The 27,427-nt window shown below is 35.5% G+C and overlaps 1 protein-coding gene across 1 annotated transcript; it reads left to right on the plus strand.

The window, feature by feature from the left end:
- The first annotated feature begins 151 nt into the window (after window positions 1-151).
- zgc:113054 (uncharacterized protein LOC541322 homolog) lies at window positions 152-27,203 on the plus strand. The gene is made up of 11 exons (XM_056460373.1): window positions 152-367; window positions 3,302-3,491; window positions 3,751-3,842; window positions 6,476-6,708; window positions 6,781-7,017; window positions 7,110-7,181; window positions 10,287-10,506; window positions 12,200-12,408; window positions 14,891-14,963; window positions 23,528-23,645; window positions 26,681-27,203. Exons 1-11 carry the CDS (start codon window positions 352-354, stop codon window positions 26,874-26,876), a joined length of 1,656 nt encoding a protein of 551 aa, XP_056316348.1. The 5' UTR covers window positions 152-351; the 3' UTR covers window positions 26,877-27,203.
- The last annotated feature ends 224 nt before the right edge of the window (window positions 27,204-27,427 follow it).

The following is a 27,427-nucleotide window of genomic DNA, read 5'->3' on the forward strand; positions in this document are numbered from 1 at the left end:
CTTGTCTTAAACAGTCACATAAGCCAAACCTTGCTCTCAAAAAATTGTTTTTTGCAATCATTAACATATTTGACAGAGCAGCTGGAGATAGCGTGACCGCAGTGGGGCACTGCGACCCGGGTCACCTCTGTAACACCATACAGTTACATAGTCAGTGCGCCGCGCGCGCACACGTGAGCAGCGTGGCAGGCAGCTATAGAAGCAGAGCAATGCGCTCAAGGCGAATTCGTTACCTTGTGTAAGTTTGTGACGCGCTCATTTGCATAAACTGTACTTGTAGGGTGGGCTTGTTCAACGGGGAACACGGCCAACAAAAGTTTACCCTCCCAACTCAAACTACGAGGATTCGCAATGCAGACAGCAAAAGGTAGGAATGTTTACGTGGGTCTCTTGGAGCTCACTAAATGACAAACCAAACCGTAGTTTTCTGAAATAACGTCTGTTTTGCTTGCTGGAGCAGATCTAACGAGTGCTTAATATTGTATCATAACTCTTGCTGATAATTTACTCTCAAGACGGCCAAAAATAACATTAAACGTCACGAGTGGCATTCCAGTCAGGGTTACGGTTGCTGGTAGTACATTACTGTAGAACACAATAAAAACAAAAACATGTCATGCATTTGTCGTGTTAAACTGTTGTCGGTTGTGTGACCGCGGAACATTAGAGGTCCTCCTGCCGTCAATGCACTTCGTTTCAATCACCGCAGTCAAGTGAGCCGCCATATGAGAACAACCGGTCAAGCTAGACGCCTCCTGTATTTTAGTGCACTTCTGTTTGAGGAAATACGGTACAGGAGCTAGGGCAGCCAAAAACCTCACAGACATATATTTCAGCGGTTATTGGCTAAATGTGGATTAAAATATGAATTAATTGCAATAAATGCATTAATTGAAATAAAAAATGTACTTTAAAATAAATATAAAAATTGATAACATTATATTATATTGCAGAGTTTTGGAATTTTGCAAAAGTCTGCCAAAATAATGCTTTTTTCACTGATATTAATAATTTCTTAAGAGTTGACATGACATTTATGCCAATTTACAAGGCAAAAAAAAAAATGAAATCTCCAAAAACACATCTGATTTTTCTACTGCTATTGCTGAGAATTCTGCTATAGTTGACATGAAATATTCAATGAATTCTAATTCAGGACGACCTTGACCCTTTCCATGGGAAATTTAATTGGAATTTACAGCTCAATTTTGCAGAAATATAAAGATAAAGTATGCAAAAGTACATTACATCACTGATCATTTATTGTTTTTTCTACTGTTATCATTAAAATTCCTTCAGATTGACATGAAATATTCAATAAATTCTATTTCAGGAGGATACTGACTCTTTACATGCTGATTTTCATATAGAATTACAACTGAATTTGGCAGAAAAATGAAGGCAAAGTCTGCAAGAACACATTACATCACTGATCATCTTCTACTTTTTCTTCCTGTACTATTAAAATTCTGTTTAAAGTTGACAAAAAATATCCAATCAATTCTGATTCAGTATGCCCCCCACTCTCTCTATGTCAACATTCTTAGTGATTTACAGCTGAATTTAGCAGAAAAATAAAGGCAAAGTTCTCAAAAGTACATAACATCACTGATCATCTCATGCTTTTCTGTACTATTAAAATTCTTTTAGAGTTGACATGCGGTTTTCAATAACTTCTAATTCAGGATGACCTTGACTCTATCTATGCCAAAGTTCATTGGGATTTACAGCTCAATTTTGCTGAAAAATAAAGTATGCAAAAATAATTAATTCTTTCTTCCCGTTTCTACTGCTCTTATTAAAATTCCTTCAGAGTTGACATGAAATATTCAATAAATTCTAATTTAGGATGACACCGACTCTTTCCATGCCAACTTTGATTAGCCTACACAGCTAAATTTGGCAGAAACATAAACATCTGCAAGAATACATTACTCACATTTTCCTGCTTTTTCTACCTTTAATTTTATAATTCCTTCAGAGTTGACATGAAATATTTAATGAATTCTAATTCAGGATGACATTGACTTTTTCCATGCCAACTTTCATTGGTATTTACAGCTGAATTTGGCAAAGTAAAGTGTAAAGTCTGCAAAAGTGCATTATATCACTGAACATCTAAAAAGGTTTTTATAAAATTAAAAACTGATTTTATTCTAGCTTTTTTGTTATCAGACATACTGTGAAAATTTCCTTGATCTGTTAAACATCATTTGGGAAATATTTAAAAAAGATTTTTTTTTTTTTTTTTTTTTTTTTTAAAGGGGGAAAAAGGGGGGGGGGGGGTTTCAAAATTCTGGTTGCAACTGTACAGAAATAAGTATTCTTTATATATGTATATATTAAAATGTAATAAAGAATAATAATAATCAAACATCTGAAAGCAACAGTCTGGTTTCCTAATGATCTGTACGTAATTAAATGTATAAACTTTATATTCATAATATTCGCATATAAAAACAGGAATGCATTAATTAGTTAAAAATTTAGAAAAACAAATAGTTATTTTAATGGTAGAATTCCTGCTGAAAAGTATTTTACACATGATGCTGTGCAGAAAATTCCACCAATCAGAGTTATTGAGAAACAGTAGAGGTCTTTAGCTCCACCCAATGGTGTGATCTCTTTAAATGCACATGCACTATCCACAGACCTCTCATTTTAAAGCTTTATTTTTTAATTATTAATAACAATACAATTAAAAATTTAAAATCCTAAATGACCTGTGTTATACACTCGATCGGTGCAGTATAAGATGGAGCGTATAGAAAGTTATGCACTCCTAAGTTACCGGAGCAAAGATGACCTGTATATTTTTTTGATATTTATATCATGATCTAGAGTTCAATTACAAATCAGTGCAGGCACTTTTGTAACAACTAAAGCTGTTGGTCAGTTTAGTACAACACTACAGATAATCACTGATATATTTGACTAGAATGTTTCATGTTTTTAAGAAAGTAGTAAGACTGGAATCAATTTTATTTGCACCTCAGCTCTAGCTCAGTGCTCGACTCTCAAATTTGCAATTATATTATACACGCATGTAATAATATTAGTCACTGGAAATTAGATATATGCCAATATTGGATAATTCAATATAATTTAATAATAAACATGCACAATATATACTGTGAGCGCTTTAGAATACTGTACATAATTATTTATTATTATGATGATAATCGAGATAAAAGCTTCAGCAATTAATAGCAACAAGAAAATAAGATAGCGGGAGAAGCCTACCGGACTAACACTTCTAACCACACAATCACATTCTAGTTATTTCCTTTCTGAATATTAGTTTCAGACACTCCTGTGGAGTTCATCGTCGAGCACCTGCTGAAGGCAAAAGAGATTGCAGAGAATCATGCAAGTGTTCCAGTCGAACTTCGTGATAATCTTCAGAAGGCTCTGGACATTGCTAGTGGACTGGACGAATACCTCGAACAAATGAGCAGCAAGGAGAGTGAACCATTGACTGAGTTGTATAGGTAACTAACTATTCTCCTGAGACATATAGTGTGGGTTAAAGATCCTTAAGGTCTGTTTGTGTTTAAATAGCTTTTAATAGTGTTTAAATAGTGCTGTTAGCATGCATTTATATTACTGTTTTATGAAGTCAATATGCACCCAAGACAGAGCATGGGGATTGTTCAATAGATTTAGGACAACTTTGATGATAGATTTTAATTAACTTCAGTTGTTGAATATATGCAGTATCCATATTATACGATTCTTTTTTTTCTGTAGGAAATCAGTTTCTCATGACTGGAATAAGGTTCATGCGGATGGAAAAACCTTATTTAGGCTTCCTGTTACATGCATCACCGGACAGGTAGAAGGTATACATTTTTTTTTAATGCACAGATTTAAAGTTTAATTGTTAAACCTAGTCAGTACTGTAGTAGTTTTGATACCTTATGTGTTCATAGTAGGCATGGGACGATAACCGTTTTCAAGGCTTACCGCGGTTTGGAAAAGGTTTTAAAACAGCCAAAACTTTGTTATATCGTTCCTTTATGTCAGGGGTGCCCAAACTTTTTCATATGAAGGGCCAAAAATTAAACATCATTATGAGCCCTGGGCCGGAGGTAAATATACCAAACTATATTACATTAAAGTTGCCATGTATAATTTATTTCTTAATATTTCAAAATAAAAAGAAAACATTACTTTAAGATAATGCTCTAACTATTTAAATTATAACTTATTACAAAAAAAACAACAAAAAAAAAAACCAATCACATTTATACCACAGTGGAGTTAAATGCTACTCTAGTCAAGCTGAATTTGCCTTTGACTTGATTTGCTCATCAAATTTTCTGCATTGTCGGGTAACAGTATGTACATTTAAAGAAAATCGGATTAATTTACGCCATTTAATTGAAACATTTAATTTTTAGATAACAATAAAACAAACAAAGGGTTTCATGAAATTGGAATCCCCATGATTCTCTCTCTCTCTTCTATTTTACAACTATTTTATTTAGTTTTTTTAGCGCTACAGTATCTCCAGCTGAAAAGGACATCAAAAGCTACTGTTCCAAAATATTTTTTTAAATAAAATATATTGTGTTCAATAAGGAAAAATATTTTTTTTTACCCAGACATTTAAAAAGAAATATTTTAGAGCAGTCATCACAATACTGTGATACTGTGAAACCGTGATATTTTTATCCAGGGTAATCATACCGTCAGAATCTTATACCATCCCATGCCTAGTTCATAGATGCACACAATCACTCACTCAAAGAAGTTTTAAGCTACCATTCAAAATTATGGGGTCTGTAAGATGTTTGTTGAAAGAAACTAATACTTTAGCTTTGTAATAATGTATAAAATGGAACAAAAATGACATTAAGGTCATTTATCATATTACAGAAAATTAGTGTTATAAAACTGCAGCACCTATTTCCACAAAAAAAAATGTTCACCAGGAAAGCCCATGTTCAACTGCAAAAAATAAAATACTAAATGTTTCTTGAGTGCTTAATCGTCAAAAAGATTTTTACTGCTCATTCAAACTACTTATTTAAAATGTGCTGAAACAACAAAATTCGTGTTTTATGTTTAGTATTTTTATGTCCACTTAAAGATGCTGCCTCTTCTAAAGCATAACAATCCCATAATATGTTTGTAGATATTTAGGAAACATGTCAACTGAATATATTTGTTTATCTGAAAAGCAATGCTGAAGTCAGTTGTTCTGCTTTGAAAATGTGCGTTATGTGCCAGAACGCCTGTCCTTGTTTTGGTTCTTTTAACCCGCCCAATGCCAGTTTAGCCAATTATATTTCAGCACCCCGGGCTGCCTTGTTGGAAAACCGCGTATTTCATTCATTCATTCAGAAAGGCTCTCAAAGCATGTGCCCATGACTGAAATGTGACCTCCGGTGGACATTAGCAGAATCCGAAATGAGATGCAGATTCAGAGCTCCACATGAGGTTATTAATTAGCTAATAATATAAATATTAGGAGCGCAAACATTAGGTGAGCAGATTACATTGTAACCCCGTTTCCTAATGACACACTACATGATGAAATTTGCAGTGATAAGCAATTTGGCTGTTTGGACCTGACGAAACATAACTGAAATTTAAATACAACTTTTCAGAAGCACAGAATATACACTTACTCATGAAATTGTAAGGTTTATAATCTAAGTAATACATATGAAACCTTATTAACATTATTAAATGTACGTGTTGAATCATTATGTGTTGGTTTTGAGTCACAGTTTTGAAGTTTAATTTCAATTGGTTTATTTTATTTTCAAGATTTAAGGTGAACTATTTGCTGCTGCTTTCAGTAGTATGGCAATAATGTCATGTAAAATGGCATTCAAACTCACATTGTTGCCATTTAACACTGAATAAAGCACATGAGGTCTACCTGAGGTGATCATTGTCAGTTTTCTGTTGTTCACCTGTGAGAAATAGAAGCTGTATCTAATATATCAATTCGAGGAGTTGGTTAGAACAAAAACTCCTTTTAATATGGAGAAAATTCCTTCTATCGCATGTCGTTGCTTTTATTTAGAACACTGTTTAAATCAGCCTTTAGGTTCCATCATTAGACTCGCTCCTGTTGGTCTTCAATCTGGCAACCTGCGCTTGTGTTTGTTTCGATTCAGGAATGCAATTCCTAGTTCAACCACTGGGTGTCACACTTACATACTGTACCTTTAAATTTGTTAAAACAATTGTTAACTTAATTGATTTGTGTTGAGACAAGATGACGCAATTGTGTTGAACTCAGTATTGTTTACAGTGTAGAATGATTTCTAAAGCAAAATTCGACCCTAAAGACTGAAAATTCACTTTTGTCATCACATAAATACATTTTATTTGAAAGTATTTTAAATAGAAGAAATACATTCTAGGGGACTTTTCGTACAGATTCCTAAAAATATGAATGATAGCTTATAGTGTATGTGCAAACTGAATTTTAAGACCGTTTATTATCATTCCGTAGGTCAAGTATTGAAGATGCTGGTACATATGAGCAAAGCGAAGAGGGTCTTAGAGATAGGAATGTTCACAGGATATGGGGCCTTGTCAATGGCAGAGGCCTTACCAGAAAATGGCCAACTTATCGCCTGTGAGCTTGAGCCTTACCTCAAAGACTTTGCACAACCTATATTTGATAAATCTCCTCATGGGAAAAAGATAACTGTGAAGACTGGACCTGCTATGGATACTCTGAAGGTGAGGAAATCTTTCACTTTTACCCCTGATTTTGATTTATTTGTTAAAAAAAACCGATCTACTGTTTTGCAGGAATTGGCTGCCACAGGAGAGCAGTTTGACATGGTTTTTATCGACGCGGACAAGCAGAACTACATCAACTATTATAAGTTCCTCCTGGACCATAACCTTCTGCGGATCGATGGTGTTATATGTGTCGACAACACGCTGTTTAAAGGCAGAGTTTACCTCAAGGACTCTGCGGATGAAATGGGAAAAGCATTGCGAGATTTTAATCAGTTTGTCACAGCTGATCCTCGAGTAGAGCAGGTGAGAAACCTGTTTTCTAAATGCAACAAAACTCATTTTTTACAATCTAAATTTCAGTTCTGTGTTAACCATTTTTTGATTTCTTTTTATAGGTCATAATTCCGCTGAGAGACGGACTCACTATAATACGAAGAGTGCCCTACACACCTCAGCCAAAGTCACAGGTGAAGATACATTAACTTTGCTGAATCAAGTTCTGTTTTTGTGTGTGTGTTCAGATGGCAAACTTGCATAAACTAGTGTTGAACTGCTCAGATTAATGAAACAAAAATCAAAACTAGATGATTTAGCCCCAAAAAGTCTTATAAGATTCCTATAAGAGGAATGTTAGGTCCCCTAATTCTGTCTAGGGGAACACAGGTATGCAACAGAAGGTAAGTGGAGTTTGTGTGTGTGTGTGTGTGTCAACAAGGAGGTGTCATGAGCAACTTCCAAAAGACTAAACAAAAGAAAAATTAGTCAAAGAGGAAAACTCGCAATGCAAATTAAATAAAGAATAACAAAAGATTGATTGATTGATTAAGGGAGGGTTTCAAGAGAGAGTTCAAGCAAAAACAAAGAAACAAAAGATTCTTTAACTGATAGAAAGGGAAGAACTAAATAATCTTATCAAAGAAAAGAAAAAAACATAATAATACAAGGGATGGATGATGTGAAATTGACGTTTTGACACAGTGTCGAGATCTCAAAGTGCAAAGTGCAACACTGCATTGAAGCATGATCTGAAACACCCAGGTCATGTGACTAAAGTGTTTTGAAACACCAGGGGTCCGTTCTTCGTACCTCGCTTAAAAGATCTAAGAGGATTTGGCAAATTGTGGATCTTTTAATCTTGATAACTGATCTCTGGCTAATTTGGTTTTTCAAACAAGTTTGCGAATCATATTAAAATGTCTGGATTAACTGATCTGAGATCGCTGCGTGTGTTGTGAAGGACAGATCTATCGATCCTCGAAATCATGATCAGCAATGCAAAGCTTGGCTGATGGCATAGCAGCATAATGACATCATCTGATTAATATTTAATTATCCAAGTGAGCAAAATTACATAAAATTAGTTGAATATGATAAGCAAAAACTTTCTACCTTTGTTGTGAGCTGCAGGCCTTATACTTTCAAGTGTCAAGAGTGTTTAGCAATTTATTGTACATTTTAGATAGGATTTTCTTTATTATAGTAGCCTAGGTCTATTTTAGTTTCTTAATCAATGTAAGTAATTGTATTAAATTTTGCATCAAAAAAGCATTTTGAAGTTATCTGCAACTTTTGGAAAGCTTCAAATCACCGGCATATTAGCTGTCAAAACGTGTGCATGACTGTATAATTATTATTCCTTTTTAAAAAACAAACAAACAAAAAACTTTTGAATATTGTTTGTCTATAATCTTTCAGAAATTGTACTAAAGCTGGACCGGTACCATTAAATAGTACGCATTTGTATCTAAAAAAAAATCCATATAATAAATGTCTACTTTGATCCTCTTAGGGAGAACCAACTTGTACTTTTATTTACTAAGTTTTATTTATATATATTTTTAAATGTATATGTATTTAAACATAAATATAATAAATTATTTAATATTAAATATTATTAAATATTATCAATTATATTATTATAATTATAATAATATAAGCTTTTTTTTTTACTATTTTACTTTTTCCCAAGTGTATGTAATCTATAGGTTACTACTGTAAGAAAACATCAGAATTCGGTACATACTTTCAGTGTTACCTTTGCTTGAACTGACCCGATCTAATCCTGTTTATATGAAATAAGCCTGCTCTCAAGCAGGTTTGAGTTACCAGAACTGTTGCTATGACAACGACTCTTGGATGAGTTTTGAAGAACAAAACTATTCTGGATCGTGTCAAATCGTCAATAACTAAATGCAGCTAACTGAGTAATCCACGTATGAAGAACACACCTCAGGTCACGTGGATTCAACCCATTGGTCATTTCAGAAGCGTTTTGAGATCTGGCGAATCTGCGTTTGACTGACAGCGTCAGAAAAAAACTCTATCTTATGTAGCCTAGTGGACCGTGCGTGTGCACATAGCAACTGTGCTGCAAATGGTCAGAGTTCGAATTCCGACTTGTACAAATACTCTGAAATTATAATGATGTATTTTAACAATGTATTTTTTTATGACCAAAACAACACATATTCACAATGTGTTCATTAGGTTGTCAGACCATTGTTAAAACAAAATGCGTTACAAGAACAGAGCACTTAAAAACTAATATCTATAACTGCATCACCCTGGATTCGAACCTATTATTTCTGCATGCTAGTCTGGAACTCTCACAGCTTTTTGAATCACTTGAAACCTCAATTCTACAACGTTGGATTTAATACCTTAATTTGCTAACCTGTTTCTTTGCTGAAGCTGTTCCAGAACAATGCATAAAAAATACCGCTAGATGTCACTGTGGAGATGGATTTCAAAACGTTTCAAGCTTCGACACATTTGCTTCAACTGTTTCAGTGTTTCATGAAGACTCTCTTTGCCCACCACTACATAATACCCAGACTCCCTTACGAACATTAACAGAAGAAAAAAACAATTACAAAAAGAAAAATGGCACCCCCTCTCTACAAACTCGATCCCAAATTAACAAAACAAAGTTAAGAGTCAATAACAAAGTATTGAAAAATTAAAAGTGAACTCACAGCCAAAAAGAGTTTCTGAGGCAAAAAACTCCATAAGATTAACAACAGCATTAACAGAACTTTAGCAAATTAAAGCTCCTAATCAACAGATAATGCTTTGAATGATCAACAAATGTAAAGCCTCACAAAAGAGCCTCCACTCACACACACAACACACTGTTCTAGAGGAGACAGTGGTTCATCATTGACCACAGGTGATGGTCAATATCTCCTACTAGAGTAGAGCAAAGAAAGTAAAAAGGAAATACAAAACAAATACGTCCTGGTACGTAACAAGGAATTTGATCAGCGGACACTGAAAGAGAAGCGCAGCACAACATGTTTTTTTTATTTCTATTTTTTTATAAGTTTGTCCGAATTTGTCTAAAATTAGCAGCATACGTACATTCGCTTGTCAGTGCTTATTATGTTTCTGTTTTTTAGCTTGCCGCATCACAGGTCTGAACTGTCACAATCTATGTTGAATACAGAAATAATTCAGAAGCGATAAAGAAAGAATGGAGATGGAGTTTTTTTTTTCACCCATAATATTTATGTTAATTAATGTCACAAGTCAGTGAGTTGATCAGTGCGGTGATGATAAACTGTGCTTTGCAGAGTACTGCAGTGACCTATGATGAGGTGTTCAGAGGAGTCCAAGGGAAGGCAGTTCTGGACAGGTTACGTTTGGATGGGAAAGTGGCCTATGTAACAGGGGCCGGTCAAGGCATCGGCAGGGCTTTCGCACATGCTCTTGGAGAGGCTGGAGCCAAAGTCGCCATCATAGACATGGACAGAGGAAAGGCTGAGGATGTGGCGCATGAACTGACTTTGAAAGGTAAGTGATCCTTACATGGTTTTGTATTTCCGACAGTTGTGTTATTGTTAACTTAAAACTAAAAGAAATAAAATGATTAATAATTGTTTTTAGTAATTCAGTACAGTATATATTAATGGAAAAATATAAAACGCAAATTTCAAAAATTAAATAATTCCTTAATAATCATAATTCCTTTTTTATTTGTATAGCGCTTTTCTAGACACTCAAAGCGCTTGACACATTTTTGTGGGGGAATCTCCTCATCCACCACCAGTCTGCAGCATCCACCTGTATGATGGGACAGCAGCCATATTGCACCAGACCGCACACCACACACCAGCTGATTGGTGGAGAGTGTTACAATATGTTATGTATATAGACAGCAGGATGGGAGGATGTGACAGACCATGCATGGTTAGGTTGTGTTTTGTAGTGCATGACATCATTGTTATGCACATGCATGTGAAGTAAAGGAAGCACAGTGAAAACCTGCGTGTCTGAGATTCATTGATATATAGAGTGATAGTTGAGTATTAGAGTGAACTAAGCATAAACATAGAGAAGACAGAGTGATGAAGCCAATTATGATATGGGGATGGTTAGGAGGCCATGATGGGCAAATTTGGCCAGAATGCCAGGGTTAAACCCCTACTTTTTTTTGAAGGACATTCTGGGATTTTTAATGACCACAGAGAGTCAGGACCTCGGTTTAACGTCTCATCAGAAAGACAGCGCTAGCTGAGCAGTATAGAGTCCCCATCAATATGCTGGGCCGTTAGGATCCACACAGACTGCAGGTTGAGCACCTCCTGCTGGTCTTACTAACACCACTTCCAGCAGCAACTTAGATTTCCCATGTGGTCTCCCATCCAGGTACTGACCTGCTTAGCTTCTGCTGGCTACCATTTGAGAGTAGCAGAAAGCTAGCTACCGGCATTAAGTACTAAAATTTGTAAAACTGAATAGGAAATTAAAAACAAAGCTAATGAAATGAATAAAAAGTATTTGATAAACCACAACTAATTTAAATATACTAAGGAAATTAAAATATAGCTTCATTTAAATAACAACAATCCTAAATTCCTGAAGTTAACCTAAAATAAAAATTAACTAATTCATTTTTTTTCGGCTTAGTCCCTTTATTCATCAGGGGTTGCCATAGCGGAATGAACCGCCAACTTATCTAGCATAAGTTTTACGCAGCGGATGCCCTTCCAGCTGAAACCCATCATTGGGAAACATCCATACACATTTATTCACACAGACACACACTACGGACAATTTAGCTTACCTAATTCACCTATACCGCATGTCTTTGGACTTGTGGGGGAAACCAGAGCACATGGAGGCTAAAATAAAAATGACAATGCTAATTAAAATATTAATGAAATACTGTAATAGTATAGAAACAACACTTATTTGAGGGGTCCTACCAAAAAATAAAAGAAATAGATGTAGATTAACCCAATGCTTAATATTTTTTTAATAGTTCTTGTTTATAGTTCATGCACTACCAAATTCGACCAGCAGATGGTGCCCTTGCTCCACAGAATCTTACTGCACTCATCTTTCTCATCAGTTTATACTGATTTTCACTTTTTGACTTATGATATCACATATGATTAGTGAGTGTTTAAAACTGGGACAAAGTACACATGAATGTGTTAATATACTATACATTGCTGTTTGTGTTTATGTGTGTGTTGTCCAGGCGTTTTAAGCATGGCTGTAGTAGCGGACATTAGCAAACCAGAGGATGTCCAGAAGATGATTGACGACATCGTTTTAAAATGGGGCACAATTCACATTGCTTGTAACAATGCTGGCATCAACAAAAACTCTGCAAGTGAGGACACCAGCTTAGAAGAATGGGACCAAACCTTTAACGTGAACCTCAGAGGCACTTTCATGTGCTGCCAGGTACATTCATAAATTTTATTTGTTGCTCTATCAAGGTAAATTAAATTTCGGCATGAAAATTTGGAGAGGATATGCAGATAAGTTTAGTCTTGGCCAAATGGTAAAGTATTGCTGCAGTTTTTTTAAAAAAGACACAGAAATCATGTCGTTTTAGTATAATAAACCATGCTAAACTGCCAGTGAGTCTGACAGCCATTAATCAGCATTCAATATTATTGTATGCAGTGTGAAACATTTTGTCTCAAACCTTTTTTCCCAGATTCAAATTTCTTTTGTATATAAGCAAGTAGTGCTGTCAGAATTATCATTTTTTTCTCTGTCCCACCAGAGTTGATGTCTACTGTCTTTATTTGTGTTATTGGCTGTATAATAATTATTTATTACTGACTGTTCACTTGTTTTCAGGGATATTTTAAAATAGGCTGCATTATACTTGGAAGATATGGAACATAGTTGTTGAGTATTGTGGTAACATATTTCCTGCAATATAACATTTACCAGTGAATTACTATTTGTTAACTATTTAATAAGAAATTTAATTTACGTAATGATCATACCAAAATCTTATCTTATTAAATCCTGTTCAGGCTTTTAAAAAAATATATGTCAAGGTGCAAATATTTCAACTTTAAAGCTCTGCTCTGAGGCTCTATGCTCACTTTTGAGCTGCTCTAGCCAATAGCAGAACAGTAGTAAGAATAATAATAATACATTTTATTTAAAGCGCCTTTCAAGAAACCCAACGTCACTGTACAACATATACATACACACACAATTTAATCATTTAAAAGTGCACAACATATACACAATACAATAATTTAAAAATAAACCGACAGGATAAAAATAGAGAAGATGATAAAATACAAAGGTTTGAGACAAAATGTAATATGCAGTTATAAAGAGTAACTACAGATGAGTTTGAAGTCTGTATTTAAACCGAGGGAGAGAGTCAATATTGCAGATGTCAGAAGGAAGAGAATTCCAGAGTGACTGAAAGCTCTGCTCCCCATTGTGCTGAGATGGGCAGAGGGAACAGAGAGGTGAATGGAGGAGGAGGATCTAAGGGAGCGGGAATGAGTGGTGATATGGGGGAAAACAGATAAGTAAGGTGCTGCGAGGTTATGGATGGCCTTGAATGTATGCAGGAGGGTTTTATATTCGATTCTGGGTTTGATTGGAAGCCAGTGCAGATCTTGTAAAATGGAGTGATATGGTGAAAAGGAGTTTTGGTGATGATGCGAACAGCTGAGATCTAGAACAGTTGAAGGTTATGGAGGGATTTCTGTGGGAGACCATAAAGGAGAGAATTGCAATAATCAATGCTTGAGGTGACGAGGCTATGTACGAGGATAGAGATGGTGAGAGAGGAGCTGAGACGATTTATATAACGAAGATGAAAATATGCAGACTTGGTTATATTATTGATATCAGACTGGAACGAAAGGGAGCTGTTGAGGATGACACCCAAACTCTTAACCTGAGGAGAGGGGGAGACTGAAGTGCCATCTATAGTAAGGGAGATGGAGTCAGATTTAGAGAGTGTAGATTTGGTCCCAACAAGAAGAATTTCAGTTTTATCAGTGTTAAGTTAGTACCTACAGTACCGACTGGGAGGCGGGTATAAAGATAGTAAGGCCCCGTCTGATTTGTCAAATTTGGACAAGCAAACTGTGCATGCAACACAAATGCTTTGCACTTAAAATAAATGGGATTTGTCACACCTTTCAGCGATACAGATATTGCATATACTATAATTCTGATAAAGATAATATTTTGATATATTTTGCAGCAAATTAAGTTACCAGTTTCTTCTCTGATACTTAAATCGGAAGAATGCATTTTTATACAAATGTCCTAGAATGCTAAATGTTAAATCTAAAGATTGTTACATGCTTTAAAGCAACAAATACTTTTATTTTACTTTTTTAATCTCCTTTATTTGTTTATTTTTTTAGTTGGACCAGTGAAATTTTTAACAGGGCATGTAAAAATCTGTTGAACAACTGAAAGCCTGTTGAACCCTGAAAATATATTGGCAATCTTTCCCTGTAATATAAAAAAAAAAGTGGTGTACAAAGTGTTGTATCGAAGTTGGAAATTCCTGAATTGTGACACAATTAGCAACAACTTTTCCATTAGTTTCTGACATTTCCCCAGAAGAGGGAATAAAAGCTTTGATATGCGAACAGAGAGGTGTAAAGGAAAGTGATTTCATACCTACAGCATTAGAAGACATTAAATCCTGCCAGGCAGCAGATAAATCAGAGTAAGCTGTTTTACACCAAACCGAGAGGTGATGGAGATGCATTAAAACGAACGCCCAGAGTTTTTGACACTTTTTGTCGCTCCGCTCATCCAGGGAGTGTTATTTCTCTCCCTGTAAGACTGTAGACGTGGAAGTCTGATTAGTGAAGGTGTCAATACTGTGACGCTCCTCTGAAAGCACATTTGTCTCTTCTCTCCCCTCAAATTACTGCCTCAGGCGGCCGGTCGTGTCATGCTGAAGCAAGGATACGGCAAGATAATCAACACAGCTTCCATGGCCAGTTTAATAGGTGAGTGATGATTTTTATGCCGCCATAAGCTGAGATATTACACCGTCTCTTCCCTCTGAATTTAATACTCTCATCAAGCATAGGGGAGGGCCATTTTTTTAAAAAGAGAGCATCAAACAAGAGAAATAAAGAAAGAAAACTTGACTATACATTATTGATGCATATGCCTCCATGATGACGAGAGCAATCATTTTGATAACTTAATCGCATACCATATTATTTTAACCATGTTTCATATTCATATTGGTTTCAAATGCTTTTGAGAAAATATCGAAATATACAAAGAGTTTAAGTTTTTAAAAATTAACATAAATACAAATGTATTAACATAATTATGACATTTACTCCCATTTTTATTATAAAAACATGTACAATTAGTTATTACCTAAAAATTATTAAAACATATTTGAAAATAGAAAACCTTTTTGTTTTGTTTTTTTGCAAATAATCCTTTACAAAACAACATTTTCTTTTTTAAAATTGAAATAAATCAGCAGTTTTCAGAATAACACAGGCTCATTCTGAAAACCTAGCCCTATATACATTTCTAGAGAAACTGCAAATTATGTAGCCAGAAGTAGGTTTTCATCTTTAAAACGAACGCTACAGGGCGGTATGACGCCATTCCTTTTCATCATCAAATGGCAATAATAAACCTTTGCAAAGCATTCATGCCTAATATCTGATGGACAGAAAGTGATCCATTTTTTTAAATTGTTAAAATATTGGTGTCTGTGATGCAAAAGTCCAGAGACTGTTGTGTACACCATGATTTTATATAAAATTCACTTTAATGTGAGATATGACTGAAAAGTCATCATAAATGAATGTTTTCTCAATTCAAACAAGTAGCGGCTTGGACCCGGACACAGTATTTCATACGTCACAACTTAACAAGAAGCTACGTTTTACTCAAACACATAACTATAAATCATTATGAGCAACTAAAATTTGTCAGGTGGCCTTTTCGTTTTGTTCATACCTCTCTATAATTTTATTAGCATTTAAATGTAAAACAAATCAAGTGTATATTTAAAAAAATTATTACATTTTTTTTCCTCCCATTAGTAAATAATAAAAGTTATGCTAAACTACTTGATAAGTTCCCCTGCCTCTAAATATTTCATTCTTTTAAAGAGCTTCTTTTTCTTCAGAATTTTACAGATTTATCCTAACATTTCTGAATTTATACTAAATAAAGGTTTTTATAAGCAGCCTGCACAATTGTAACACACTAAAACTACTGAGATCAGCTCAACAAAATTGTAAGTATTACCTTTTCACAGATCGTACTGTATATATCATTTGTGCTCAAACTGTCTATCTGTACTATTCATCAAAAATTCATTGACCTTTTTATTGTTTGTTCCACCAAATCCCAGTTCACCATATAACCCCTCACACGTCTGTTTTTGCATCATTTTGAGCATGAAAACTATGGGACGCTGCTGAAGCCTGTAAATTGCAGCTTGAGTAAAGTGACTTCCTGGAGTGCCACGCAGGTCCTGGGAGCACCAGTGTGTTTTTTTTTAATCCAGCATGCTGTAAAATGGGCATTATTTGCGATGCAGCGGAATACAATTCCTCCAACAGGTCCCTCGCTGTGCAACAGCAGCACTCCATCAACTGTGTAGTCGAGTAGCCAATAAACTTGTGTACCATATGGACGCTCGTCCCAACTGTGGGTGCAATCTGTAACAGCGGAGAGAGCGAGATGAAGAAGGGGTAGTAGAGGGCAATGCAAAAAAAAAAGTGATCAATTACTTGCATTACGTACAGTCCTTCAGGAATTTCCTTTATTGGCCTGGACATCTGTTATAATATTGTCATAATGTGTAATCAGACGGGGGCTGTTGTAGCCGAGTAGGGGGATACATCTTTAAAGTCCAATTAAAATGCACAATGACACTGCCTCTGTCCATCTGCTGAATAGCATAGTGTTTTCCCCTCACTCTTTATCTTGTGGGTTTAGTTTAGTGTGGATGGGCATTTTTAAGAGTCTCTCGAAAAATATTTAATGTTTTGCTTTTTTTTTATCTTCCTGTGGATGAGAGAGGTGTTTGACCTAATGTGGAAGATAGGGGGCATCATGCATTTACACATGATGCCTAAACAAAATGGCTAAGCAAATAGTTGAGATGGAAAATTCTATATATTTTAGTTCATTTTATTATTTATTCTCGTGTAGTTTTAAATCCTTATGGATTTCTTAGCTCTTTGGAGCACAAACTGAAGTGAATGAATGAACAAATGAATGAATGCACTGAATACAATATGATTATAATGCTTGAATTTATATTTGTAGATAAATAAATGAATCAATTTATTAATTCATTCAGTATTTTGATCTCATTTTGAAAATACGAATATTTAAACATTCAAAAGTGAAGATTATAATTAAAAATCGAAATTTGACGCTTAATTCATTCATTCATTTTCTTTTCAGCTTAGTCCCTTTATTAATCTGGGGTTGCCACAGTGGAATAAACCGCCAACTTATCCAGCATATGTTTTACACAGTGGATACCCTTCCATCTGCAAACCATCACTGAGAAACACCCATACACTCTCATTCACACAAATACGCTACGGACAATTTAGCTTACCCAATTCACCCATACCACATGTCTTTGGACTTCTGGGCGAAACCGGAGCACCCGGAGGAAACCCACGCAAACACGGGGAAAACATGCAAACTCCATACAGAAATGCCAACTGACCCAGCCGAGGCTCGAACCAGCGACCTTCTTGCTATGAGGCGACAGCGTTACCCACTGAGCCACCGTGCCGCCCACAATTAAAACATAATTTATTTAATTAGGTTTACATTTTTCCTGACCTCGCTGACATTTCTTTTTACTTGTTTTAAACCCAGAAAACAACCCTTCAGTAATTTGGCTTCTGACAGAAATGTATTTAGCTATTTTGCCACTTTGGAACTATATGGTTCTATCTAACATTTATCTCAAATTGAGTTTTTCACATATTATTTTTTGCGACCATATTTACATTATGCAGTTTGGTTGGTTTTTATTTCTCTTTAACTTAGTTTGAACTTAACTGAGCTTCAACTCTGAAATCTGGACTTTACTAGAACTGTGTTAAGCTGCTTTGACACAATCTACAGTTGAAGTCACAATTATTAGCCCCCCTGTTTTTTTTTTCCCCCCATTTCTGTTTAACGGAGAGCTGATTTTTTTTTTCAACTCAATTCTAAACATAATAGTTTTAATAACTCATTTCTAATAACTGATTTATTTTATTTTTGCCATGATGACAGTAAATAATATTTGACTAGATATTTTTCAAGTTTAGCTAGGTTAATTAGGCTAACTAGGCAGGTTAGGGTAATTAGGCAAGTTACTGTATAATGATGGTTGTTCTGTAGTTATTAGGGGCTAATATTTTTTTTTTACCTTAAAATGGTTTTTAAAAAATGTAAAACTGCTTTTATTCTAGCCAAAATAAAACAAATAAGACTTTCTCCAGAAAAAAAAATATTATCAGACATACTGTAAAAAATTCCTTGCTTTGTTAAACATCATTTGGGAAATATTTAAAAAAGAAAAAAAATTCAAAAGGGGGCTAATAATTTTGACTTCAACTGTACATTGTGAAAAGTGCTATATAAATAAACATGAATTGAATTGAATTTAAGTTGTGCAAAGTTTGGTACTTTTTATTAAAAAAAAACTTTATCCCTACATGATTTTTGAAATTCCCTGCTTTGTCATGAAGATGAACAGCGGAATGAACCGCCAAATACTCTGGCACATGTTTTAACAGTGGATACCCTTCCTGTGCAACCCTCAGTGCTGGGAAACACCCACACACTCTTCCATTCACACACTAAGATGAATTTAGTAATCCAATTAACCTATACCACATGACTTTGGGGGAAACTGGAGCACCCGCGTGAACACGGGGAGAACATGCAAACTCCAAACAGAAAGGCCTCCTGGTCTAGCCAGGACTCAAAACATTGACCTTCTTGCTGTGAGGTGACAGTGCTAACAACTTAGTCACCATGCCGGCCATTTGGAATGAAAAAACTATAAAAACTTAAAAAATTAAGTTAAGTAAACCAAAACTGCTCAGAATGCAGAACCATATAATTTTCAAATCACTGATTTGTAGTGAAAAAGAATTTAAAAGCATCGTGATTAGTTTAAATGTGTCTTGCTTAACATTTAATTTGCTTTTGAAGTCAGAGTAGCTGTGTGGGACCAACAGATTTTGTTTGTTAAAACATAAAAAATTGGTTTTGTCATCTACAGTCTAAAGAAAATCAGATGTGTTTGGACTGACATGATGATAACTAAATGATGACAGAATTTTTTTTTTTTTTTTTTTTGCTATAGTGAATAGGCATGGGCCGGTATAAGATTCTGACGGTATGAACCTTGGATAACAATACCACGGTATAACGGTATTGTGATTACTGCTCTAAAATATGTTCTTTTAAAATGTCAGGGTAAAACAAACAAACAAAAAAAAACTTTTTTCCCCATTGAACACAATATATTAAAAAACATTTATAATATGTTGAAGCAGTAAACATGTCAGGCTAAATAACAAAAATAAATCATTGACTTCTGCTGTCTTCGTTAGTTTTAAAAACACAGATTTCTCTACAACACAAAAAATACATTAAAAAACCTTACATATACCTTGGGAACGGTATAACAGAACATTTTAGCAGTATTAAAATCTTGACTTTTCCAAACCGCGGTAAACCTTGAAACCAGTTATCGTCCCATGTCTCTAATAGTAAACTATCTGTCAGATAACAAATCAGGCTCTGATGACATCAATTTGACCTGCAACATCTCCGAAATGTTCAGAGCAGAGCCTTATTTTCATCCTCTTAAATGTGAAATAAGAATCTGGATGGATGTTAAATGTGATGTTCCACTTTCCTCTTTGTCCTCTCAAGCTGACTGCTCTTTAAATACAATATTCTTTGAACCATCAATGGTGCTCTGAGGTATAAAAAGGCTTGTCCTCTCACCGCATTTTCTGCTAGGATTAATACATGTTGGCCTTTTTGTGTGCCGATAAGACAGACCTTGAAGCATAGAACTTATTTGTGGGCAAAGAACGACCTGTGTTTTTTTTTTCTTTTTTTTTTTTTTTAACAATACAACAGGCCCAGTGCAACCTGACAATTGTCCGGTTAGCATTTCTCCTTTAAAACAAACGAGGGGCCGGAGAGCGCGAACCCGTCTCCACAGGACCGGCCGCTGCCTTCGCACAGCTGTGCCGTATTTATCATCCCGCTCCCAACCACGGCAATTTGGCAGTGAGATCACCGGGTGACGAGGTTAACTACTAAAGTTGCATGTAACTTGGAGCCTCCCTCGTGATGATTAATCAAGCGAGCCCCTTTTTCCCTGCATCGCATGCAGCGTTGAGCATCTGTGATGGTCAAGGCAAACAAATGGCGTTTTGCCTTTGTTCCTGAAGATGATGCACACCGAACATCCCGAGTAATTAATTTTACATCGCTTCATCTGCGGGGTCCCAAAAGCTAATGAAAGTGTTTTCATGTCACATTGGAGTTCAGGACCCTCTCGCTGAGTTATGAAGGGAATGAAGTAATCGGGCCTTGTATTAATCACATGTTCAGGTCATTAGAACTATGAAATGGAGTTAATGTGTGTTTAAAAGTTAGCTTATTTCATTTATTTCAGTTTATTGATGCAGTTTTTTTTGCAATTGTTGGTTACATTAGGTGTTACTTTTAGCAAATGCAATTAGTGGGAAAATGGATAAAATCTTGAGGCGTAAACTAAAGTTGGTAGCACTTTTTTTACAGTTCTGTACTGCATTTACTTTTTCTGTATGAATTACTGTTACTGTGTGATCTTTAGGTACTTATCCATAAACTTAAACCCATGTAGTAACATTTAACCTTTAAATACTTTCTTAGGTAAGTGTTAGGTAAATGCAAACCGGATGTTTTGTCATTTTCAGCAGGAGGGCAAAATATCCACACAACTTCAATAGAGCAATTCCAGGTTTCCATTGATTTCATTGTTCATGCATTATATGTTAAATGACAAATTGTTAATGCATTATATGTTAAAAGTGATATTCAAATACATTCAACAAATTCAATCTTAAAGGTGCTGTAAGCAAGTTTTTGACTCTTCTAAATCATAAAAATAACATATGTTTGCAGAAATTTAAGAAACATGCCAACTGAACATATTTGTTTATCTGAAAAACAATGTTAAAGTCAGTTATTCTGCTTTGATAATATGTTTTCTGTGCCAGAACACAGTGTTTGTTTTGGTTATTTTAACCTGCCCAATGCCAGTTTAGCCAATTATATTTCAGCACCCCAGGTTGCCTTGGTGGAAAACCGCATATTCCATTCATACATTCAGAAAGGCTCTCAAAGCATGTGTCCATAACCGAAATGCGACCTCCGGTTGACATTAGCAGACTCCAAAATGAGACAAATTCAGTTCCACATAAGGTTATTAATTAGAAAATAATATAAATATTAGGAACATAAACATTAGGTGAGCAGGTTAAATTGTAACCCGTGTCCTTACAACACGCTTCGTGACAAGTATGCAATGATATGCAGTTTGGCTGTTTGCACCAGACGAAACACGACAAAAATTTAAATACAGTCATTCAGAAGCACAGAATATGCACTCCCTCACGAAATGGTAAGGTTTATAATCTATTTAATACATATTAAACCTCATTAACATTATTAAATGTAGGCTACATGCTGAATCACTGAAATGTGTTTAGTTCTAATGTTCAATATCAAGCGGTTTATTTTATTTTCAAGCTCTGAGGTGAACTGCTGCTGATTTCAGTAGTATGGCAATAAATGTCCTGTAAAATGGCATTCAAACTCACATTATAAGCATTTAACACTGAATAAAGCACATGGGATGTACCTGAGGTGATCATTGTCAGTTTACTGTTGTTCACCTGTGAGAAATAAAGCCCTCTCTATTATACTGTATCAATTCGAGGAGTTGGTTAGGACAAAAACTCCTTTTAATATGGAGAATATTCCTTCTATCGGGTGCCGTTGCTTTTATTTAGAACACTGTTTAAATCACTCGCTCCTGTCCGCTCCTATCTGACAACCTGTGCTTCCGAGTGCAATGCCTAGTTCAACTGCTGGGTGTCAAACTTACTTACTGCACCTTTAACGATGATGCATACAGTAAACAGCCAATATATGATCTCACTGTCTCTAAGCATTAATCCATAGTAAGATTTGTCTTTATAATATTATTTTATGGGAAAACAATTAACATGAAATTTACTTAATTGTATTTATATTGAGAATGAATCTGTATGATTGTGTATAGTACACAGCATTAGGCATGAGGTTTATGCTAAATTTGGCCTTTTATTATCACCGTTTTACTGCATTAGTACTAAGAACAATCCTGAGTTAAAGAAAACGCTGCATTTTCCCTCCAAATAGGTGTTCCTTAAATGGTGTGTGTGATGGCTCTAAAAAGCATATCAGTTTTACTTCTGTGACTTATCATTAATATACTGAAATATTTCTCTTTAATGATGACATAAACCAAAATAAATTATTAGAGACATTAAGAAAAAATCTCTACTGAAACTGAAATATTTCTTGACACAAATGCAATTCAATTCAATTCAATTCACCTTTATTTGTATAGCGCTTATTCAATGTAGATTGTGTCAAAGCAGCTTCACATAAAAGGTCACAGTAAATAGGAACAGTGTAGTTCAGTTTGTATTGTTTAAATGCACTGAAAACTGTGACTTGTCACAATTGTCCAGAATGTAATAGTCTCTAAGAATAGCAAAAATCTATAGAATATTCATCAAAAACACAGGAATAAATGGATATACATGTGAAATCTGTGTATTTAATCACTAGTCTGGTTTTGGGCTAGATGTCTATTAGATGTTCACCCAAATTGAGCACTACTTTATTTATTTATTTTTTTATTTCATTTTTAATTTTGATTTGATTTATTTTGCACAGAATTTCAAGCACTTAAAACCAAACAAAATACATTTCTTTATGAACAAAAAAATATTTTCTTATCCATATACGTACACTTAAAATAACACATGAATTCATTCACTGTAGCCAAGACGTCTATGTTTAGATGTCTATTAGATGTCTATTAAGGACAAAATCTCTTTGTGGGATACTACAAGGATGATGAATAATTGATTCTATTACTTTGGTTGTTTGAGGGATAAAACTTGACAAAAATATTGAAATTAAACTTATGAGCAGTGTCTTTAGGCTTAACACAGCTATTCATTTCAAATTTGGTCATATATAACATGCGGCCACATTTACCATAGTCTTAGCCTCAAACATCATTCACAAGTCTGATGCATAGGGCTCACAAAATTAAAGTGTGTTTTCCAGAATGGGAAATACAATCACCTCAGTTAACTTTTTCATCAAATAACTTTGGGATTTGAGGGAACTAATGGGATTTCTCTGTCAGAAGCAGTTGAAGTGACAAAAACTGATAAAATATGATTCTTAATAAGTTTGAAATGTGCTGTGTCCTTCTCAATAGTGCCGCATCCACAGAAGCAGCTGTCCTATAACACGTCCAAAGCTGGAGTAGTGAAACTCACTCAAACCCTGGGCACAGAATGGATCGACCGAGGTGTTCGAGTCAATTGCATCTCACCGTAAGTTTAAAGAAAATAGACTGTAGACTTTCTGGAATGAGTCGGAATTTCACTGGAATGCATTTTTAGTGCTGCACAAATGATTATTTCCCACTTTGTGCAATCTTACATGAGTCACATGCTCCGGTCCTTTCCAGTATTATGTTTTTAGAATGCAACGCATGAATCAATGCCAAGTTTTTTCGCCAACAAAGAAATACCTTTCTCTCTACATGTATGCAGTGCACCAATTAAGCAGAGAGGACTGTTTTGATATTTAAGTGGAAACTTAATTTGTTTTGACAGGGTCAAAATGCACTATTTTCCACAATGGGACCCACAATTGAGACTCGGTTACTAAATTACAGCGTGAAACAATGCAATCCGGCTTAATTGGATGACGTCTAGAGGGATGAGTAGAGCAAACAGTTTCTTTAATTGTTATATTCAATTAGGGATTCAAATTAGCCTCTTCAGCAGAAGTGTCAGCAAAACAATGGCAGCCTTGTTTGTATCTATTTGTCAGCACAGTTCTTCTGAGGAAAGGAAGAAAAGAGCGAGAGGAAGCGCGTGCGTGTCGCTTGAAGCCGAGCATCCCCAAGCCCCCGTGGTTCCCTCAGCAAATCCGCAACACGCTCGCATGTGCTCTTTATTCATTTCTGTGTAGTGCCAGCTTGTTTTCTAATTTTAATTTGCGAGGAAGCAATTCTTTTCTCTCCATCAAGCCCCCGCCTCTCCCTCGTATACTAGGTCTCTCAATGGGCCCCTGATTTGTGTGAAGTGACGGTTGGTAAATATGCATACGGGCAGGGGGACCACAATTAGAGCGCGTGAGGTTGACTGCCGCCTGATTTCATTGGCAACTTTAGCTGCGACAGTGATAAGCCGCATTATCTACGAAATTGGCTGAGGGAAAACAGTAAGCCTTTGATTGCCAGGACGGGTTCCCAGATAAAGCAGTTGTGATGAGAAATATAATTGAGATTTAAATATGTTAACCAAAGGTGTCACATGCTACTTCAGCAGCTCTAATTTAGCAGCAGTGTCGGATTTGGTATCAAGTCGAATGGAATCTATCCGTCTAGGCTTAAATGGTGCAGAAGGCTGTTGGGGATTTCGACTGTCATTGAATGTGTGAACAGACAGGCTTTATTTCCCTTGCGACCATCTCACTGGGAAATGCGTTTGCTCCAATTTGGAGTGCATTTGCTTTAGTTAGGGACCAAAGCTTCACTTTAGTTTGGTCCATAATGCTGGATGATGTAGGGTGTTGGTGATATAGTTTTCCACATGCAACCTGAACAGGAACTTGAAAACAAAACTCTTGCAAATCTTGCTAAATTTACCCATATAGATATTATGATTACTCTTTATTTGGAAGCCAATAACTGAAATTTGACACTGGTACACAAAACCAGTCTTCTGTTGCGTGGTTAGATTTTTGGCAATATCCAAAAATACATTTTATGGGTCAAAATGATTGATTTTACTTTTATGCCCAAAAATTATTAGAAAATTATGTAAAGATCATCTTCCATGAATCTCCTACTGTAAATATAAAAAAATGCTAAGCACTTCATTTCTTAAACTTTAAAGGTGATTTTTCTCAGTATTTAAATTTGAACCCCCAGATTTTATTTTCAAATAGTTGTATATCAGCCAAAAATGGTCATATCCATTGTCAAACCATTGTTTTACACAGCGGATGCCCTTCCAGCCGCAACCCAGCGCTTGGAAACACCTAAACACTCTTGCATTCACACACATACACTACGGACAAATTGGCTTACTCAATTCACCTATAGCACATGTCTTTGGACTGTGAGGGAAACCAGAGCATCCGGAGGAAATCCACACGAACATGGGGAGAACATGCAAATTCCACACTGAAATGCCAACTGACCCAGCTGAGGCTCGAACCAGTGACCTTCTTGTCGCTACATGTAATGGTAATTACGAATATTGATGTATGCTGGATGTGGGTAATTCCAAAAACACAATGCAAATGAAAAAAATAACCCAATGGATAACTGCTTTTATTTAAAGCTTCAGGCAATAAGGAAACTGCAAGGAAACATCCTGGTTTCTATCCAAAATCATTTACAAATGTCATTTGGAAGACACCAATCAAAAACTTCAAACCATCAAACATCATTTATTGGCCAATAAATATTGTTTATATTGTTGCTGAGTTGGCATTAAAATAACCACTAATCATCACATACTGAAATGAGCAATGATATCTTGTCACTAGTTTTGGATGAGGGTGCCAATTTCGATCACAAAGAATTTATGCTGCAGTCATGTCAGTGAAATTTCATGACCAAATACAGTAACTTATATTATTTACGCAACATATTTAGATGTTCAAAACACCACTTGTGATATGACTGTATTATAGGAGCAATATCCCAAAAGCAGCATGACTTAAAGGGGTAATAATCATCCAAAAATTAAAATATTCTCAGTATTTACTCACCCTTAAGTGGTTCCAAACTTTTATGAGTTTCTTCTACTGAACACTAGTTGAAGAAATCTGAATACCTGTAATCATTGACAATCGTTACAGGATTCAGGCAGACTTCAAAATATCTTATTTTCTGTTCATCCGAAGAAAGATAGTCATACAGGTTTTTAACATGTAAAAGTGAGTAAATGACAGACATTTCAGATTTAGGTGAATCTCTCTTTAATGATAACACTGAAAAGCAATGTAAGCTTATGCAGATATATTTAATTCGATGAACTAAAAGCGAAGACAGAAATCCTCAGCAAAGACCAAGACAGTTTGCTTTCATTTGAACTTTCTGAAGTTTAGTTTGGAGTGTGTCAATCAAACTATCCATCCATCTATCCGTCCATCCATCCATCAAAAGCACTATGAACCAATGTAAACACCATCAGAGCTCTGCAGCTCAGCACTGAAGTCCTTGAAGAAGAGCCCACTTTACTTTATGTCAGTGTGACTGCTATAACTGAAGCAAGTGGCCCTGAAACAACACTGCCTACCTTCTTCTCATGTCTCTCTATTTCTCTCTCTGTCTTTTTCTCTACAGTGGTATTGTTGACACCCCTCTCATCCATTCAGAGAGTCTGGAGCCTCTAGTTCAGCGCTGGCTGTCAGATATCCCAGCCGGACGACTGGCTCAAGTGACAGACCTCCAAGCTGCAGTGGTATACTTGGCATCTGACGCCTCTGACTACATGACAGGGCATAACTTAGTCATAGAGGGTGGTCAGAGTCTATGGTAGAGAAAGTTTGCCTCTCGGATTCAGTAACACTTTTATTGACTGTTCCTAAAATATACCTGTTTTTAATGATTCAGTACATTGGTAAAGGCATGTACTGTACATTTTAGGTAATCAAAGGGTCCAGGATAAGAACTCGTGTCTCAGTTGTACTGTAAGCTGTGTGTTATTCAAACCTCACATTACTGGGTCAGATAAAGAGAGATATCCAAAATGAACTATTAGTGTGCCTTCAGGAACAGGGTTGGGAAACACTACTCTATAGTGCATTTTTTTGTATGAGGTTTTCTTACAATTGAACAATTTTATAATAAACATTACCTTTCACAACATGTTCTCCAAACTTGTCAGATTAAAAAGCAACACTTTGGTTTTATGTATTATCCCAGCATGCCTTTTTTGTGTTTAAAAGAAGTCTAACTGACATCTAAAAAATTACGGTTTGGCTAAAACAAGTTGAAATTTGGGCTGTCAATCTAATAGATGTCTAAGAATAGCCCAATACTAGAGCAGTCATCAAATACACAGCAATAAATGTCTGTACATCTGTCTAT

The sequence above is a fragment of the Danio aesculapii genome, chromosome 6 (genome assembly GCF_903798145.1).
Source record: "Danio aesculapii chromosome 6, fDanAes4.1, whole genome shotgun sequence".
NCBI classification, from domain to species: Eukaryota; Metazoa; Chordata; class Actinopteri; order Cypriniformes; family Danionidae; genus Danio; species Danio aesculapii.

Bases quoted from the DNA above. Each gene is read 5' to 3' on its own strand.
- zgc:113054 (XM_056460373.1), top strand. The intron at 3,843-6,475 runs GTATACATTTTT...ATCATTCCGTAG, and splicing joins CATCACCGGACAGGTAGAAG to GTCAAGTATTGAAGATGCTG. The intron at 12,409-14,890 runs GTACATTCATAA...TTACTGCCTCAG, and splicing joins GCACTTTCATGTGCTGCCAG to GCGGCCGGTCGTGTCATGCT.